At 37.8% G+C, this 16695-nt stretch overlaps 1 protein-coding gene across 2 annotated transcripts; it reads left to right on the top strand.

Moving 5' to 3' along the window:
- The first annotated feature begins 216 nt into the window (after positions 1 to 216).
- On the top strand, positions 217 to 13945 carry LOC149015481 (uncharacterized). 2 transcript variants are annotated; one of them, XM_089155420.1, is made up of 5 exons: positions 217 to 2114; positions 2411 to 2604; positions 6735 to 6958; positions 11345 to 12703; positions 12858 to 13945. In XM_089155420.1, exons 1-4 carry the CDS (start codon positions 794 to 796, stop codon positions 12072 to 12074), a joined length of 2469 nt encoding a protein of 822 aa, XP_089011546.1. In that variant the 5' UTR covers positions 217 to 793; the 3' UTR covers positions 12075 to 12703; positions 12858 to 13945. The 2 variants fall into 2 exon arrangements, with proteins under 2 accessions (XP_089011546.1, XP_089011545.1); XM_089155419.1 differs by having other exon boundaries at positions 12803 to 13945.
- Positions 13946 to 16695: the final 2750 nt, after the last annotated feature.

Here is a 16695-nt window from a genome sequence, read left to right as displayed (position 1 = left end):
TGACATTGACACGCAACGGAGAAACCCCTTTGTCTTTGTACCTACCTGACTGCATGGGAGAAGAGACTTGGAGAAGGATCTTGGAACCTCACGTTATCGTTATCGTTATCATCGTATCGCTATCGCCGATGGTGTTCTGTCTCAGAAGTCAGAACCATAGGGGCAAAATCCAAGAAGCGGCGAAAATGAGAATAGCCGTCAAAAACTGAAACAAATAAAAAATAAAAATGAAAACCAAAAACGGAACTTCCGTTACCAAAGTAACTTCGCTTCCCCGAATAGAAACTGAACTGCTTTACTTCTCTTTCTCTTCTTCTCATCTCGCAGTTCTCAACTAAAAGCTTACCGAAACTCCTAACTCTTTTTCCCTTTTGGAATCAAATTCGCATGCTTTCGAATCTTTCGAATCTCCAACCTAGCAGAGCAATAGCAGGTAGCAACTGTAATAGCAATGGTAATGGAGTTATTAATCCAATCTAAATCATTTTCTCATTCTCTAAGCTCAGACCAGAAATGTTAAAAACGACGGAGCAACCTCCGCTGCCACCGCCGTTGCGAGTTCATCTTACTCCGTCTTTCTCTTTTCTCTGCTACATCTCTATAACCAGACGACATACTCAGCGCTGGCAAAGATTTATCTTTCTCTTTGCTTGTTTAATCTCTCTCTTCTGTTCCTCTATCACATCTTTGATTCCTCCTAGGTTCCTTTCACTGTAATTAAAGCTTCCTCACCTAACTCTTCCTTCTTGGGTTATTTATTTGTTTTGGCTGTGATTTTTCAATTTCTTCGGAGATGGGTTGCGCTAGCTCGAAGATTGATGACTTGGAGGCCGTAAAGCTTTGCCGTGAACGGTGTGATTATCTGGAGCTGGCAATCCGGCGGCGTTACGCCTTCGCCGATTCCCATGTCGCTTACATCCACTCTCTGAAAGTGATTGGTATCACCTTTCAGCGAATCTTCGATGAAGGTCTTGACAAGTCTGGTTTTCCCCCTTCCCCTGTTCTTCCTCTACCCACTCAGAGAAAAGGTGAAAATATCACCTTTGCGGCAGAGTCTACTAGCTTCCCCCCTCCAGCAGCTGTTGTAACTCGGGATTCAAACTCTAATTCAGGTCATATTCAATTTCATTCTGATTCTGAAGATATAGAACATGGTGACGATGACGATGATGATGATTCTGGATCTCTCCATCACCATTCTGGTCATTCTTCTCCTCTACATCAACCTCATGAGTTCCAACCAAGTTATCAGTTTAATCAGGTTCCGATGGATTCGTTCCCTGGTGGGTTCATGAACATGAACTATATGAGGAATCGTCCCACTCCCTCCGTGTCTTACGAACAGCGACCCATGAGTCCAGACGTCGTACGTGTTGATGCCTCTTCTTCTTACTATTCTCACTCCTACCCTGGCCAAGACTCCGCTTCTTACCCTTCCTACCCTTACCAACCTTACCCTAGCTATGGCAGTTTCTTCGGTTCTCAGCCTATGTCTTACGGTGGTTCTTCTTCTACTCCGCCGCACATGGCTGCACGACCGTCATCGTCAACGTCTTCCAAACCCCCTCCGCCACCGCCTTCACCGCCGAGTAACTCGCCTTGGGATTTCTTGAACCCTTTCGAAACTTTGGAGAGTTATAAACCTCTATACACTCCCAGCCGCAACTCCATAGATGTGAGGGAAGAAGAAGGGATCCCTGATTTGGAGGAGGAGGACTTAAAGCACGAAGTTGTCAAGGAAGTCCATAGCGTCGAGAAGTTTGCCGATGATGATGAAAGTGGGAATTACTATAAGAAGGTTGAAGATGATGAGGTTGAGCACGGAAATGATGATGAGCAAGCATCGCTTTACCAAACGAAACCCAGTGTCTCTGTGGAGGGGGTGGAATTTGATGTTGCTCCGGTAGAAAAGAATGTGATTTCTAAGGAAGAAGGCGCTGATGATCAGGTAAATATGGCTGCTTTTAAGGCTCGGGTTCTCCTTGGGGGAGCGTCAGAGGTTGTGCTTGAAATTAAGATTCAGTTTGAGAGAGCTGCAGATGCCGGCAGTGAGGTGTCCAGGATGCTCGAGGCCGGAAGACTACCTTATCGAAAGAAAAAAGGGGTTTATCAAGGTAAGAGATCTTATTTCTGTTTCCTAATTCTTGTTCTCATCAAAAAATTTTAGATTTCCTCTTTCTTTCTTTTATCACGAATTATCGGGCATGTTTCATGGATCACCTAATCTGCGTGTTGGAATTTTTATACTTTGGTTCCTAGTTTTAGGTTTCACACTCTGGTATGTGGATCATCAAGAACATTCTTTGTGATGGCTACCAATAGTTTTCTGTTTTGACCTTCTTGTTTTTAATAGCAGTCGGATTCTGGTAAATCTGCTGCATCTATTGATATCGTTCTCTTTTTTACACAGTTTCCTCCAAGATGTTGCACGCGGTTACGCCTTCTCTATCGTCGCAGCTTTCCACTTCTAAACGTTCTGAGGCATCGTCGTCCACCGAGAAGAGTAGTTCTGCTTACGCGGACCTCGAGGGTCGGTCGGCAAGTCTGTCGGCCACTTTGCAGAAGCTGTATATGTGGGAAAAGAAACTCTACGATGAGGTCAAGGTATGATTTTGCTATTCCTTGATCAGTACTATTGAATTTGTTAACATCCTGTTATTTTGTAATTGGATTTATGCCAGTTCTTTTGAATTGGTTGGGAAGGTTTACAGTTTGGACAAACATCAGTAAATTACGCCTAGTTCTGTTTGTTGACCTATTTCTTCCTTTTCTGTGGTTATCTTATTTACTCTCTTTTTGGGTCAAAAATGATTATTTTATTTACAAGCTGTATGAGAAGACCTCAGGGCCTGAATAACTTAGAAATACCCAGTATCTGTTAAGAAATATAAGAGTGATCTTTGCTAAGCAACTTTTGGGTTCATGTATAATTACCGTCAGTGTGATTGTGGCCTTTGAGGAGGTTCTCAAGTGATGGGCTTACAGTTACTTTCTTCTATTTTGGTAGTGATATTTGGTTATTTTTGTGCTCAAATAAATGAAGGAACAGTCTATATTTTGCTCTTGTATGCATGTATTTCTTGTGTTACCTGTATGGGACAATATAAAATGCTACTTTAATTCTGTTTTCTGAGAATCTCCTCTGTTCTTGATTTATAATAGGTCTGCTGTTAGTTTATGTGGCTTAATATAAATGATATTAGCAAACTATGAGTCATCCGTTCATGTGAGTTATTCTGAGTATTATGGTACAATAGGGAGATCCTAGCTTTTCTTTAGCTATTTATTCTTTTTTGTAGCTCTTGGGTTGTTGTATTCTATTTATAAAAAGTGTTGTGATACAAATTACAGATTGATTCTTAGCTTCTGCACTTGTAAAGTTGATAGTTTTATCTTTATTTTTTATGTTTCCTTTATGTTGATCTAGGCATGCCTATTTTCTGAGTATTTTCTTTGCCTGTATCATCCTCTTTGCGGTTCCTATAGGGTGGTCCCTGCTTTTGTCCTCTTTAGGAGACTCAGCCTCTCTGCTCCTCTGAGAGGTATCATTGTACACCCCCCTCCTATTGGCACACCAGGGTGGTGAGTAAAGCATCAATAAGAATCCAATGTAATCTTCAAATAAAAAAAAAAAAAGAGCTTTTACAAACAAAGCTATAAAACACCTCAACCAAATGATTCTCTTCCTCTTGCTCTTTTTCTCTCATCCTCCATTTTTCTCTCACTTCTCTTTCCTTTTTTTTCCGCTCACTTCTTCTCTTTAAAACAGCAACGCCCATACCTGTATATAAGGGATTTCTACCGCCTCTTTTGAAGAAACAGTCGGTTAATATAACCATCTTCTTCTCTCTTTTTGTTATTTTCTTTTTTAATTTCTAGATTACGGACTAATAATGACCGCCTAAAGAGTTTTTTTTCTGTAAAATTTCTCAACTCTACCACCTCATTTTTAGAAATCGATTAATGTAACCGACTTTGCAAGTTGGTTTGACTTTCAACACTCCCCCTCGAACTCAACTTGTTATGCTGAGTTCTGCTCTTAATTTATTGAATACTTTAGACTTTAGCGGCTTGTAAATATATTTGCTACTTGTTCTTCAATTTGGCAGTAGACAAGCTTTACATTCCTGTCCTTCACATGTTGTTGAATGAAGTGATAGTTGTATCCATGTGTTTGCTTCTGTTGTGGGCTACTGAATTCTTGCAAGAGAGATATCAGATTTCTTTTCAATGTATTTTGTTGTTGGATCTTCTTGGAGATGATGCATTTTTTGCGTTGTATTCCTCAATAATATAATCTGACACGTGCATGATGTAGTTGCAATGTTCTCAGCTTATAGAGAGATCCATTGTTGGCTGCTTCTTTGAAGACCATGTTATTGCTGCAAAGCCAATATGAAATACGTAGCCAGATTTACTTTTCCTTGTATCCAAGTCTCCCCTATAATCACTGTCTATGTAGTCAACGAGTCTTGTTTATAGAGAATCCATATGAGCATACCTTTTATACGAAGATAAATTGAGATGAAGGTTTCATGTGAATTTGTCTCTTTGTGGACCATATGATTTTCATGGGAAATTATCCAAATATGTTCAAAGTCTTTAAAAAAGCCATGACTCGAGAATTTGAAATGACAAATATTGGTGAATGTCATATTTTCTTGGAATGGAGGTTACTCAAGCAGAAGAAGGGAGTTTCATCTCACAAAAGATGTGTGTAGATTAAATGCTTAAGTAAGTTCAAGATGGATCATTGCAAGCCAATACAAAAACCGGCAGATGCAAGTGTGAAGCTAAGGCGTGATTTGGAGGAAGAGCCCGTCAATCCAATCTATTACAGAAGCCTTGTTGGAAGTTTAAAGGTACTTAACTTTCACAAGATTAGACATTATAAACAATTGGTGTCATTAGCAGATATATGGAACAACCAAAGCAGTTTCACTTTATGGCAGCAAAGAATCCAAGTCAAGACTAGTTGGCTACATAGAGAGTGATTATGGGGGAGACTTGGATACAAGTAAAGTACTTCTGGGTACCTATTACACATTGGCTCTGCAGCAACATCATGGTCTTCAAAGAAGTAGTCAATAGTGGCTCTCTTAACATGCGAAGCTGAGTACATTGCAACTGCATCATGCACGTGTCAAGTAATATGGTTGAGGAATATAATGCAAGAAATGCATCATCCTTGTGAAGGTCCAGCTGCCATATGCATTGACTACAAGCCACTCTCTCTCTTGCAAAGAATCTAGTAGCCTATAGTAGAAGCAAACACATTGATATGAAGTATGACTTTATTTGATAACATATGAAGGACAAAATGTGAAGCCTGTCTATTGCAAAACTGGAGATCAAGTGCTAGATGTTTTCATAGAGCCACTTAAGTCTAATGTATTCAAGAAATTGATAGCAGAACTTGGTATGACAAGTTGGGTTTGAGGGGGAGCGTTGAAAGTCAAACTGACTTGCAAAGTCGGTTACATTAGATTACCTTAAATAGTTTCTTATGAAATAATTCACTTTTATGATGAATATGATACCCTTTTCTCCCATGATTATTAGTTCCAAGTGGGTGTAGAAAATTGTAATTATTCTGTACACCTCTGTGCTACATATTCTTATGTCATGTATCATTTTATTTGAGTCATATAATAGAAGAATTATGTCAATCATGTCCAATGCTCATTATATTGGTTGGGACAAGGGTTTCTCTAGCGTGATAAAGGGGGGTGTGGGGATCCTCCACCATTGTTTAATCTATTTCATAAACCGTTTGAACATTGTTAAAGACCACGTAATAGGAACAGTTGGACTGTACTATGAATCCTATAGATATTTTATTCCTTCCGGAGTAGTCAGAGACTATTAGAATCTTGCCAAAATCTAGAAACTGAAGAGGATATTAAATGTATATGGAGTATTTCATTGTTGAGTATCTTCAAGTAACAGTAGTGTTTTCACCCATCTTCATGCCCTCAGCATACTTAAAAATCTTGCCAAGATTCTTGGAATGAGATGCTATGTCGAATTTTTGGACTAAAAAAATTGTTGTACTTTTGGCATTTTACACCCCAAGATGGCAAAGCAAAACTCATAAAAAAAAATACACCATTTTTGCAGAATCCTGATGATGCAGGCCTGGTATAGGGCTGCAATTGTGGGGTGTAATGGAGGGAGAATTAGAGGAATAGGGAGGGGAAGTGTAACGGGGAAAGGAATTTTCTCAAAAGCAAGCAAAACTCTTCAATCTATTCTATATAAAAATTGTATCCTAATACATTCTAATTAAAGGAAATAGAATACAAACCCTAGTTGAAAATCAAATTACAAAACAAAATCCTAACTGCAGTCTAACTCACTCTAATCTAATGTAGGACTAATAGAACAAGTAAAAGACTGAGTCAAAGCTGAAATAGAATACAAAACCCATTGGACCAGTTCTTTTAGGGTTTGAACCAGTCTGATACTGCATTATTTGGTCGGTTAGGATTCAGTCTAGCCTTCTGAAATGATATTTTATATAATGGCCCTCAGTAATAGTGATCTTACAACATCAACACCCACACACACACACGTATTATGTGTAATTTTTCTTTTTCATAAAAACAAAGAGAGAGGGGGAGGTGGGGGGAGGAATGCAACTTTCATCTCCCTGCTGTACCAGATTGCATTTTCTAAGGAGTGTCAAATGATTTAATGCACTTTTTATTTTTTTATTGTTTTGGCTTTTACAGGCTGAGGAAAAGATGCGGGTAGAGCATGACAGAAAGCGGAAGCGATTGCTGAGATTGGACGAGAAAGGCGCTGAGGCTCACAAAGTTGTCGCCGTTCAAACTCTGGTCAGGAACTTATCTACCAAAATAAGGATGGCAATCCAATTTGTTGATAGGACATCAATTAAGATAGCTACGTTGAGGGATGAAGAGTTGTGGCCTCAACTTAATGAATTAATTCATGGGTATGTGAATTCGTGGTGCCATAACTAGCCACACTTATATTTTCATATCTTTTACTTATTTCTTTATTTTTTTAACTTCCAGGTAACGTTATGGTAAAGATCCTTTATTAGTCCTATTGGCCCTATTTTTTGTTGATCAGTTAATTAGGCATTCGGGGAATTTGTGTGATAGTTTCTGTGATAGAAATCTTAATCATTGGGATTAGGTGAACATGGCATAAATAACATTGGTTCCTTTTGGAGTATCCTCTGTTGCACACTAGCAGGAGATTCATCATTGGATGCCTAAATCAACTATATGACAACACTATTTGGAACTAATAACTCAACTTTATGAAAACACTATTTTGAACCATCCCCAGCTACTCTTTCTTTCTTCAATGAACTTGCCAATTTTCTAAGCTTCACATGAATTTGATGTTTGATTGGGCTAAAAGTAGGGGTATTTGTGTCAGAGGTGTGAACTTGGCAATATGCCCACTGATCTTGAATGACAGTTGAGTTGCTGCTTGACATAGAATTTGCACCATGGTGAGATTCCTTTCTTGAAGATTTTGGGTCAGTTAGGGTAAAAGACTAGGCGGGATTGGTTTGCAGACTGGAGAACCACTGATTTGTGAGTTGGATGGAGTCTAAGTAGGATGAACTATAAAAGCCTCCAAGGTAGGATCCCTGGCAAACCCACCTCAGACAGTTAATTCAATAGAAGGTGAACCCGGTGCCAAAGGCCTTTTTTTTTTTTTTTTTTTTTTGGGGGGGGGGGGGTGTGTTGTTTCCTACACAGCATTATCCTGAGAATTTTTGCGAAGGGGCTGTTTCAATGCCTTGACTAAGGCCACAACAGTGGTCCACCAACCACTGCCCCAAGGCCTGCCCTTTTCAAATAGTTATTCAATAATTAACAGAAATCTCTACATCTCAGATAGGGGTTAGGTTCTAGGTATTAATCACAACTCACAACTAGGTGGAGTAAGAATCCTTCATTATATGTGATTGACACAACAGTTAGATTTAAAGTGAGTTGGGAAACTATGATTCTGAATCTGAGATCCATGAAATAGAGAAACTCAAATTGTTCAGATCAAACCAATGAAACAAACCTGAAACATGGCTCAGACTATTCTCTTATCAAACTAAAGGGTATGTTCTGAAACCGACAGATAAAGAAAGTATCTGGCAGGTTTAGTTGACAATTCTCAGGTATGATTTGACACTGGTATAGTACCAAAAACTCAGGTCAAACAACTGAGAGACAGATAATAGATCGATAGATAATCAAATCAGAAACAAAAATCAAGAACGACAGAACATAAACAGGAAGAAGAAAAGGCATACAACCTTCCTCAGGCTGTAGTCCTATCAACCCAACCGTTCCTCACAAATCCAATGTGCAGCGCAATTCAATCTTATTCCAGTGTGTCCAACTTGTCCTGATGTAGCCCTACTGGAGGTGAAGGTCAAATATAGTGAAAATTAGGATTTCCTGGGATTTTGGGTAGGGTGTATGGGGTGCAAATGATATGATCTCTGTTGTTTCTTAGATAGATAGGTTAGTATTTAGATGGGTTGGGTTAATGGGGGGTAACGGGTTTAACTACAGCACCACTAAAGATAAGACACAAAAGGGTTTCTTTTATCAATGAGCTGAGATGGGACAAAATGGTGCATAATTCTTGAGATGCGGAAGGGTGACTTTTACTAATGGGATGGGGCTGTAATTAGTATTGAACTTAGCTGGTAGGTTTAGGTGTTGTCCCTAGAGTTTGGTAGGGCCTGGAATCTTAAAATGAGTGTTGTAGGCAATATTCAGCTTTTTAATTTTTGGGGCTTAGAGAACTCAAGTTTTTAGATGAACTTGCTGGTTATAGGGTTTAGAATGAGGGCAATCAGTAGGGGTTGGGATTGACGGTCAGGGTATGGGAGGGTAGTATGTATATGAAGTTTGATCCATAACTGATGGCTGAATAGGATAAACTGTGGCTCTTGGAAAACCTGGGTTTGGGTACTCGATGGGCTGTCAGGGTTGAAGAGAAGGGAAAAGGAGATTAAGAAATGCCTTTCCCCCCCCCCCACCTAAAATAAGTACATCGGATGCAGGCTCTTGAGTGCTGGAGCCATCAGCAAGTATGTCTCTGGAAGGGTGAGGAAATATAGAAGAATGCATGTGAATTACCATGTTATATTGGAGGTGTCACCAAGTTAATGACCTATGGAGTAGAAGAAGAGGAATCAAGAAATGCACCCATGCCTAAGTGAGCAACTGTAGAGGTGGAAATAGACGTACTGAATTTATAGAATACATTATGGAGGGATAAACTACCTCTAGATGCAGATGCAAGATTGGTAGTGTAAGATGACACCTTGTAGAACTTTTTTAGAAGTAACTTTATTTGCAGTATTATTTATTAGCAGACAGCGCAGTTGTCAAAGCACTAGGTGATTTAAGACATTTGAGGTTCTTCCTGAGCGCAATACAGCACACCTAGGGGTCTTAGTTGCATTCTGGTACTTTTAAAATACATCAGTTCTATAGCTTATCTTATAAAAAGTTAACATTAAGCCATGTCAATACATAAAGAATCAACACTAAGTCATATCGAGTCATCAAAAAACAACACTAAGCCAGATCAAGTCATCAAAGATCAAGCATAAAACTAGAGGACTGCAAAACTGAAGAAGCAAGGTATTGGAAGTTTAAAACTATGAATACATGTATTGGTTTATATGTTATTGGAATGGCCATTTTCAGGTATATTAGTCTCACATTATGTTTACCCCACCGCGTTTTGAAAAAAATAATTTGGTGAAATTTTATATTATGTTGTAGTCCTTGAAGTCTGAGGTTGAGCTTCATGAATTAAATGGTCCATCTTATGATTGGCATTGAAGTATATTTATTGCTGCGCCCAAATCTGATAGTTTGAGACACCACTGAGCTTGGTAGATGATATAGATGTTGAGAGTCCACCTGAAGTTTTGAACAACATGCTTTATAAATGAAAAGATAACAATCAAGAAATCACCAATAAGACACCAAAATGGAGTGCAAACACAGCAGTGCAATAGTGGTTATAAATATATGGTACTAACCGGTGACAATTGCACCAATAGTGGACCACTCTAGCCAGAAACAATAGTTCAACAGAATTCAAAGCGTGCTTTTTCAATGGATCTTGAGTCAAGTCAGATATAGCAGCAAAAATGGATACAAGCCCTCCCAGTATCTTAATAATCTAACCACAGAATAGCAACCATCAGCCAAGTTAGTTAGACTTTGAAATCAGAACCCCAGAATTTGGGAGATTTCAGTCGACAGGTTTCTGATGGACACCAAACTCTGGGTGAAAGTCCCTCCAGCCATAAAAATTGCTAAATTTTATCTGACAGATTTGCAGTTCTAGGGATTCTTGATCTGTCCAAAACCCTTGAGAAAGATAGCACTCTAAGCAGTTACCAGGTGCCACTTAGGTATATGGACAGAATTAGTGCTGCATGTGATATCCTTCATCTGCCTGATAACTTTTATGTAGATTCCTTTTCCATGGTTATGTAGATACTGAAACAAATCTGCAGAGTCATGAAAGAAATCCTAGTTTATTTTCGTAAGTCACTAAGGTTCTATAGAATTGAGACAGCAGCATAGTTTGCTACGGATCACAAGGGAAAGCATTAAGGAACTGCCAAAACAGAGAATGAAGAATGGGACTGATCAGAAGAGGTATGATGCCATGAAGTAATGTAGAAAACCAGGGACCTAGTACTAACATGAGGAAGGAGAAAGAGGTGCTCTTTTTCCCCTTTTTATGACACCAGACTGTTCCTTTCACATGTGTTTTTGAAAATGTGCTAGACAATGGCAATTTGTGATAGTGAAATTGATGATAATTGTAATGCCTTCATTTTGGACCTTTGACTTTAACTTACAAGAGTAATGGGGCAATTAAAAGGTTTGAAGCTCTAAATACGCATATAGGGATATCTGTGTAATGTTCCTTTTGATTTATAGATAGATTTTTTTTTTGGTTTATTCTTACAGCCATAACCTTGTGGAAGTTTATTAAAATAGCCCCCCCCCCCCTTTTTCCCCCCTTTCCCGTTGGCCGCGGCATGTTGCCTTGCAAAGGCGGGCCCACACCAACCCCCCCCCCCCCCCAAAAAAAAAAAAAAAAAAAAGGAAGAAGAATAAGAACTCTCAGTACCATGTCTTTTTTATTCGTGATAAAGACTATACATATGTGTATGGCAAGAGCAGTCACTGTTTTAGGAAGGGGCTTCAATGATGGTTATGATTGCATCCATCTATGTTTCTCTGATTTCCTTCTCAGTTGATTTTTATTCATTTAGTGTTTGGAAAGTAATTAATCCATAATCCTTTATTTGTTTCAGGTTATTTGAGATGTGGAAACTTATGCTTGAATGCCACCGGAATCAATGCCAAGCTATTACAGAAGTGAAAAACTTAGATGCCATTATATCTAGCAGACTGTTTGGTGCTGATCATCTTGAAACTGCAATGCAGCTTCAACATGAAGTCCTTGATTGGATTTCTAATTTCTGCAATTGGATTGGCACCCAAAAGGGCTATATTACAGCCTTAAATACTTGGCTTCTGAAATGTATTTATGAAGAACCAGAAGAAACACCAGACGGGAGACCTCCCTTTTCTCCTGGTAGGATTGGTGCACCCCCTGTCTTTGTGATTTGTAACCAATGGTCACAGGCCATGGAGAGAATCTCAGAGAAGGAGGTGGTTGATGCAATGGTGGCTTTTGCAGTGGGGTTGCGACATAAATTAGGTATATTTCAGCCTGTGACTGCTGGTGATGTGGAAAAAAAATCGAAGGGCTTGGAAAGGGATGAACTGAATTTGCAGAAGGCAATTCAGGCACTAGATAAGAAAATTGTTATGGTTTCTGGGCAGGGCAGTGGTGCGCTCGTGCCTGAGCAGCTTTTGCATCAGAGAGACCTGAATAATATTGGTAGTTTGCAGTCTGGTCTGAAGCAGATCTTTGATGCTCTGGAGAGGTTCACAGCCAGTTGTGTGCAAACCTATGAAGAGCTTCATGTACGCATTGAAGAAGATAGGCTTGCACGAGAAAATGCTAAGGTTCCGTAGAAATCACCCTCTACAATGATATTAGATTTCCTGGTTCCTCAAGTAATCCTTCGTGAAGTACGTCGGAAATATGTTACACTTTTTGAAAAGGCTGGAGTAGGCTTCTGATGTACCATTACTATTGATGGGTGTCCTTTCACACTTCATCCTTGGATCATTTCCATCAAATCTGAGGCATCGCCTGTTTAGTGCCAGGTGGTTCTGTGTTTCTGGTAAGGAGACAGAGTTGTCATTTGCTGAACTTCAAAAGATTCTTCAAGGAATTTTCTGGGAGGAAATACATATTGATTTTTGGGGAAAAAGATCTTGCAGCCATGAGGTTATGTAAAAAGTCAGAAATGTATCAACTGTGATCTATATGGTGGTTGCCTGAAGCTCTTACAGCCGGGAAGGATACAGGAAAGATCAGAAACGAGTTAGCTTTGTATTATAAGATGGCCACTGGAAGATCTTACAGCAGTGAAGGTTATGGAGATGATCAGAAAATTTAAGGGGCTTTGCACTATATGGTGTTTGCTGCTCACTGACTTGTTTAGGTAACGGGAGTGGGAGTGTCACTATGCATACGTGCGGTTTTGATGCCAATGCTTACTTTTGCGCGGAAGTTTACAACGCAATTCAGTTAACAGGTATTTTTGAGAGTTTAGAAGAAACTAATTTACCTGTTCATTATTATAATCTCCTTGCTGTATTGGATTTCATAAATGAACCCCATCGATTGGATGCAGGATGAACACAATTTTGACTTGCTAATTGGAACATATCAATGGCTTTGCATTTCAGCTCTTGGCGGAATGACAGAATAACTTGTGGCTTCTGCAGTTGCCATAATTGATGCTTGATGTGCCAGTGACAAACGCGAAAAGAGACACATTGATCGCAAGCAATGAAGCTGATATCGCGGACATCAAATCCTGTAATCTGGTATTATTACTCTCAACATTATGTATAGGATTTTTGTAAATCTTCTATTGTCTTTAAACTAGCCCTAGGATTTCATGCTTCTGGGACAGTTGGTCTGACCCAAGTATGTGTGCCCTGCTGGCAAATCTTGTCTCATGGTTGCATCTTGGTTTTGGGCGCTGCTCCCTTTGTTTAAAACTGTACAGTAAATATTGTCGAACTAGAGATGTTTATGATGAGGCTATCACTAACTTTTTGGAGAAAATTTCTCAGTTTAAAAGCCATGTATGCAAAAATGAAGGTCTTATATTGAGCTTGTCTTCTATCTCTGCTATGGCGTTTGAATCTGAATCCCTTTCTTGATTGTCCATATAGCTTTCTACCTTTTCAACTGAGGTAAATCCATGTGAATCACACATCTGGAAACTTATCCTTCTCATCCATGCAAAAATTAATAAATTCCCACCAAATGATTGTTTTAGCACATTTTTCATGCGGTGAAAATATCTTGTCCTCGGGACCAACTTTTAATAATTCTTTTGATGATATTTTTCCTAGGATTTTAATGAACAGTCTTGTCCACAAAGAAGATAAAAAGAAAAAATGAACAATCTTGTCCAAAGTGTTGATTTTATCATAAATTTGGTAATATTTTGTGTAACAGACTCTGCTCATAGAACCGGATGGTGTTCTTTTCTCAATTGAAAGTTATTGATGTGGCCAAAAACCTTCCCCAGTTGACAGAACGTCCCTATGGAATTTGATTCAATTATGCGATGAGCAACTGGGTCACAGCTTTATGCTTACACTTCAATCACTACCTTGTGAGAAAAAATAACATAAAATGAGAACCCCATCGCCTCAAATCTGTTGCCCAATCTCATTGAAAGCATCCGCTCCCCCAGCTTCCATCATTGTGATCGTTTCTTCTCCGATGATACTGTATAACAGTATTTTCCCATCTTTTCTGCCATACAATCTGTTGAAACCTTTGAGGCTACGTTTGTTTGTAAATGTGGGGTGAGAAAAAAGGATGGGAAAAAAAACATGTGGGCCCCATGTGAGTGGGGTGAGGGAGAAGGAAAGAAAGGAAAGGAAAGAAAAGGGTTTTGTGGAAAAGTGATATTGGTGGGTTCTACTTTTTACTTTTCCCAACTTTCCCACAAAATCATACCAAATATGTGGGGTTTTAAAATGGTTTGGGATGGGAAAATTGGGCTGCCACATCAGCAAACAAATCTCTCACTTTCACAACCCAAGCAACCAAACAATCTACCATTTTGAGATTTAAAGGAAAAGTAAGAAATCTACACTCTTTTCAAGAATTTTCCCACCCCACCTTTATTCCAGCAAACATACGCAATAAGAATCGATAAGGTGGGTTCTCTGTTAATTATATGATAGTGGAACTAGGAGGTAATATGAGTCCGGATCTTCCAACTCACATTGAGAGGAAAATTTCCAACCTATGTTTGGATTCTTGATACATGTTGAATTTCAATCCAATAACTTTTTTTTCCTCAAAAAATAATTAAATAAAAGATTTTATTTTGAGATTGGACATGAGTTAAGAATCAATCATGTGGGCTGAAAATTTTCCTCTCTATGTAGATAGAGGATCCAAACTCAGGTAAATATAACCTCATTCAAAAGCAGAACTACATATACAGATAACCACCGCAACTCATCTCACACTAGTATATTGGGTGTAGTATGGTGTGACATTGGTTGATGAGATATGGGCAGATAGGAGTGAGGTTCTCCCTGAGTCAGGGGTAGAGGATTCTACTTTCTTTACACTTTTTTATCACACTTTTAGGAGAATAATCTACCTCTACGTATTGTCATGATAGGCTAGGTAGACCTCCTTCTTAAATGTATACGAAGGAATGTAAGAGGAGTCGTGATAAACTCAATCTTCCTATCTTAACTTATAAATTTGTTTTTTGAGCCATTATCAACCAGTCATAGTGATTTAGGGTCCACAAGCCTGAGGTGTAGTGGTGGGAGAAAAGAAAAGATGAGGTAGGGGCGGAGGTTCAAATCCATGATCTTCTTGGACTTAGGAGGTTGTCATCACTCGTGCACATCCTCCCCTTATCCTAGAAATAACATGGAAGAAATTTTTTTTGCCTGAAATTGTCTTAGATTATAATGAATATGTCAAACATATAATGGATCAAATGATTAAAAATTCTAAAATTGAATGAAGGGCTCTTCTATGGCCAGTTGTCATGACTGGTTTTATTTTATTTGTTTTTTAATTGTGTTATAATTGGCTGATGAAGAGATCAGGAAGGAATAGATTCTCACATGAGCCATTGTCCTATGTAGTAGGTATGGATAAGTGTGTACATTCATTACTAATTTCTTGTAATAATAATTAATGAATTTTTTTATAATATCTTTTTAATAATCAAGATGCCTCGATTAGTTATGTGATTAAACTCTATGGAGACTCAAAACACAAGAAATCTTAATCACGAAGTTTCTGTCATTTCCAATTAAGTCAACCTCTTGGAATAGATTAAAAATATTTAATGATAACACAATGTAAGCTAGAACAGGATTATAAAGAGGGTTCAAGTGTTACAATACATTGTACATGTGATAAATGATTAGTACTTTAATATCACTTTTAAAGAGTGTCGACATTCAATTTAGGGTTGATTAATCTGAAATACATGTGTTCCCAAAATGTTCCATATTTTACACCCATATAATATTATAATTTTTATCATATTTCTTTGTACAATAGTGAATTTCAGTCTCACATCATATGTGTGAAAATATTAGGATAAATATCACTTATCATTTCTTTTAGCTGGACAAATAGCACTTAAACCCCTTCTTACTTGAATAGTATCACTTACCTCCCCTCTTATCTAACAAATATATCAAACACCTCCCCTCTGTTAACTTTCTTAGTTACATTTAATTTTTACCGTTAAATGTTTTTTCTAAAACCCAAAAAATACCTTTGACTAAAAATATTTTTTTAATTTAAACCCTAAATTACCTTAATTACCCTAGCAGCTAAAATATTAAATTATCCTCAATTAAAATAATTATTAAAAATCAAAATACCATACTTAAAATCCAAATTATCTTTAATTATTAAAATCCCAACATACCCTATCTTTTTTTTTTATTTTTTTATTTTATCAAATAACTAAAAAAACAAGAAACTGCTTGATGTCAAAATGCAATTTCAATACTAAATTATTAAAAAGGTATGTTAGGGTTTTTAATAATTAAAGATAATTTGAATTCTAACTATGGTTAATTGGTTTTTTAATAATTATTTTAATTGTAGGAATTTAGTATTTTAACTGCTAGGGTGATTACGATAATTTAGGATTTAAACTAAAAAATAATTTTTAGTCAAGGGTAGTTTGGGATTTTAGTCAACGGTAAAAGTAAAAACTAATCGAGAAAGTTAACAGAAATGAGGTATTTGATATATTTGCTAATTAAGAGGGGAGGTAAGTGATATTATCCAAGTAAGAAGGGGTGTAAGTGCTATTTGTCTAACTAAGAGGGGAGATAAGTGATATTTATCCAAAATATTATTATTTTGTATAATAATATTTAAAAAGTTCAATAATATATTATACCAAGTTTGTGATGAATAATAATAATGAGAAACTGAGGACATGATTAAACAATTCATGTTAATTGTCCACTTGTACAACATGATTTTATCATTTTTTGAATG

The sequence above is a fragment of the Hakea prostrata genome, chromosome 5 (genome assembly GCF_041222555.1).
Source record: "Hakea prostrata isolate BN-2017 chromosome 5, UWA_Hpros_2, whole genome shotgun sequence".
Lineage (NCBI taxonomy): Eukaryota > Viridiplantae > Streptophyta > Magnoliopsida > Proteales > Proteaceae > Hakea > Hakea prostrata.
Note: the sequence above shows the minus strand (reverse complement) of the source record. Positions and strands in the feature narration are given on the sequence as shown.

What these genes read in the sequence shown, in the direction of transcription:
- LOC149015481 (XM_089155420.1), top strand. Translation starts at nt 794, where the DNA reads ATGGGTTGCGCTAGCTCGAAGATTGATGACTTGGAGGCCGTAAAGCTT. An exon ending in GAAAAAAGGGGTTTATCAAG is followed by an intron (nt 2,115 to 2,410) that starts GTAAGAGATCTT and finishes TTTTTTACACAG; the next exon opens with TTTCCTCCAAGATGTTGCAC. An exon ending in AACTCTACGATGAGGTCAAG is followed by an intron (nt 2,605 to 6,734) that starts GTATGATTTTGC and finishes TGGCTTTTACAG; the next exon opens with GCTGAGGAAAAGATGCGGGT.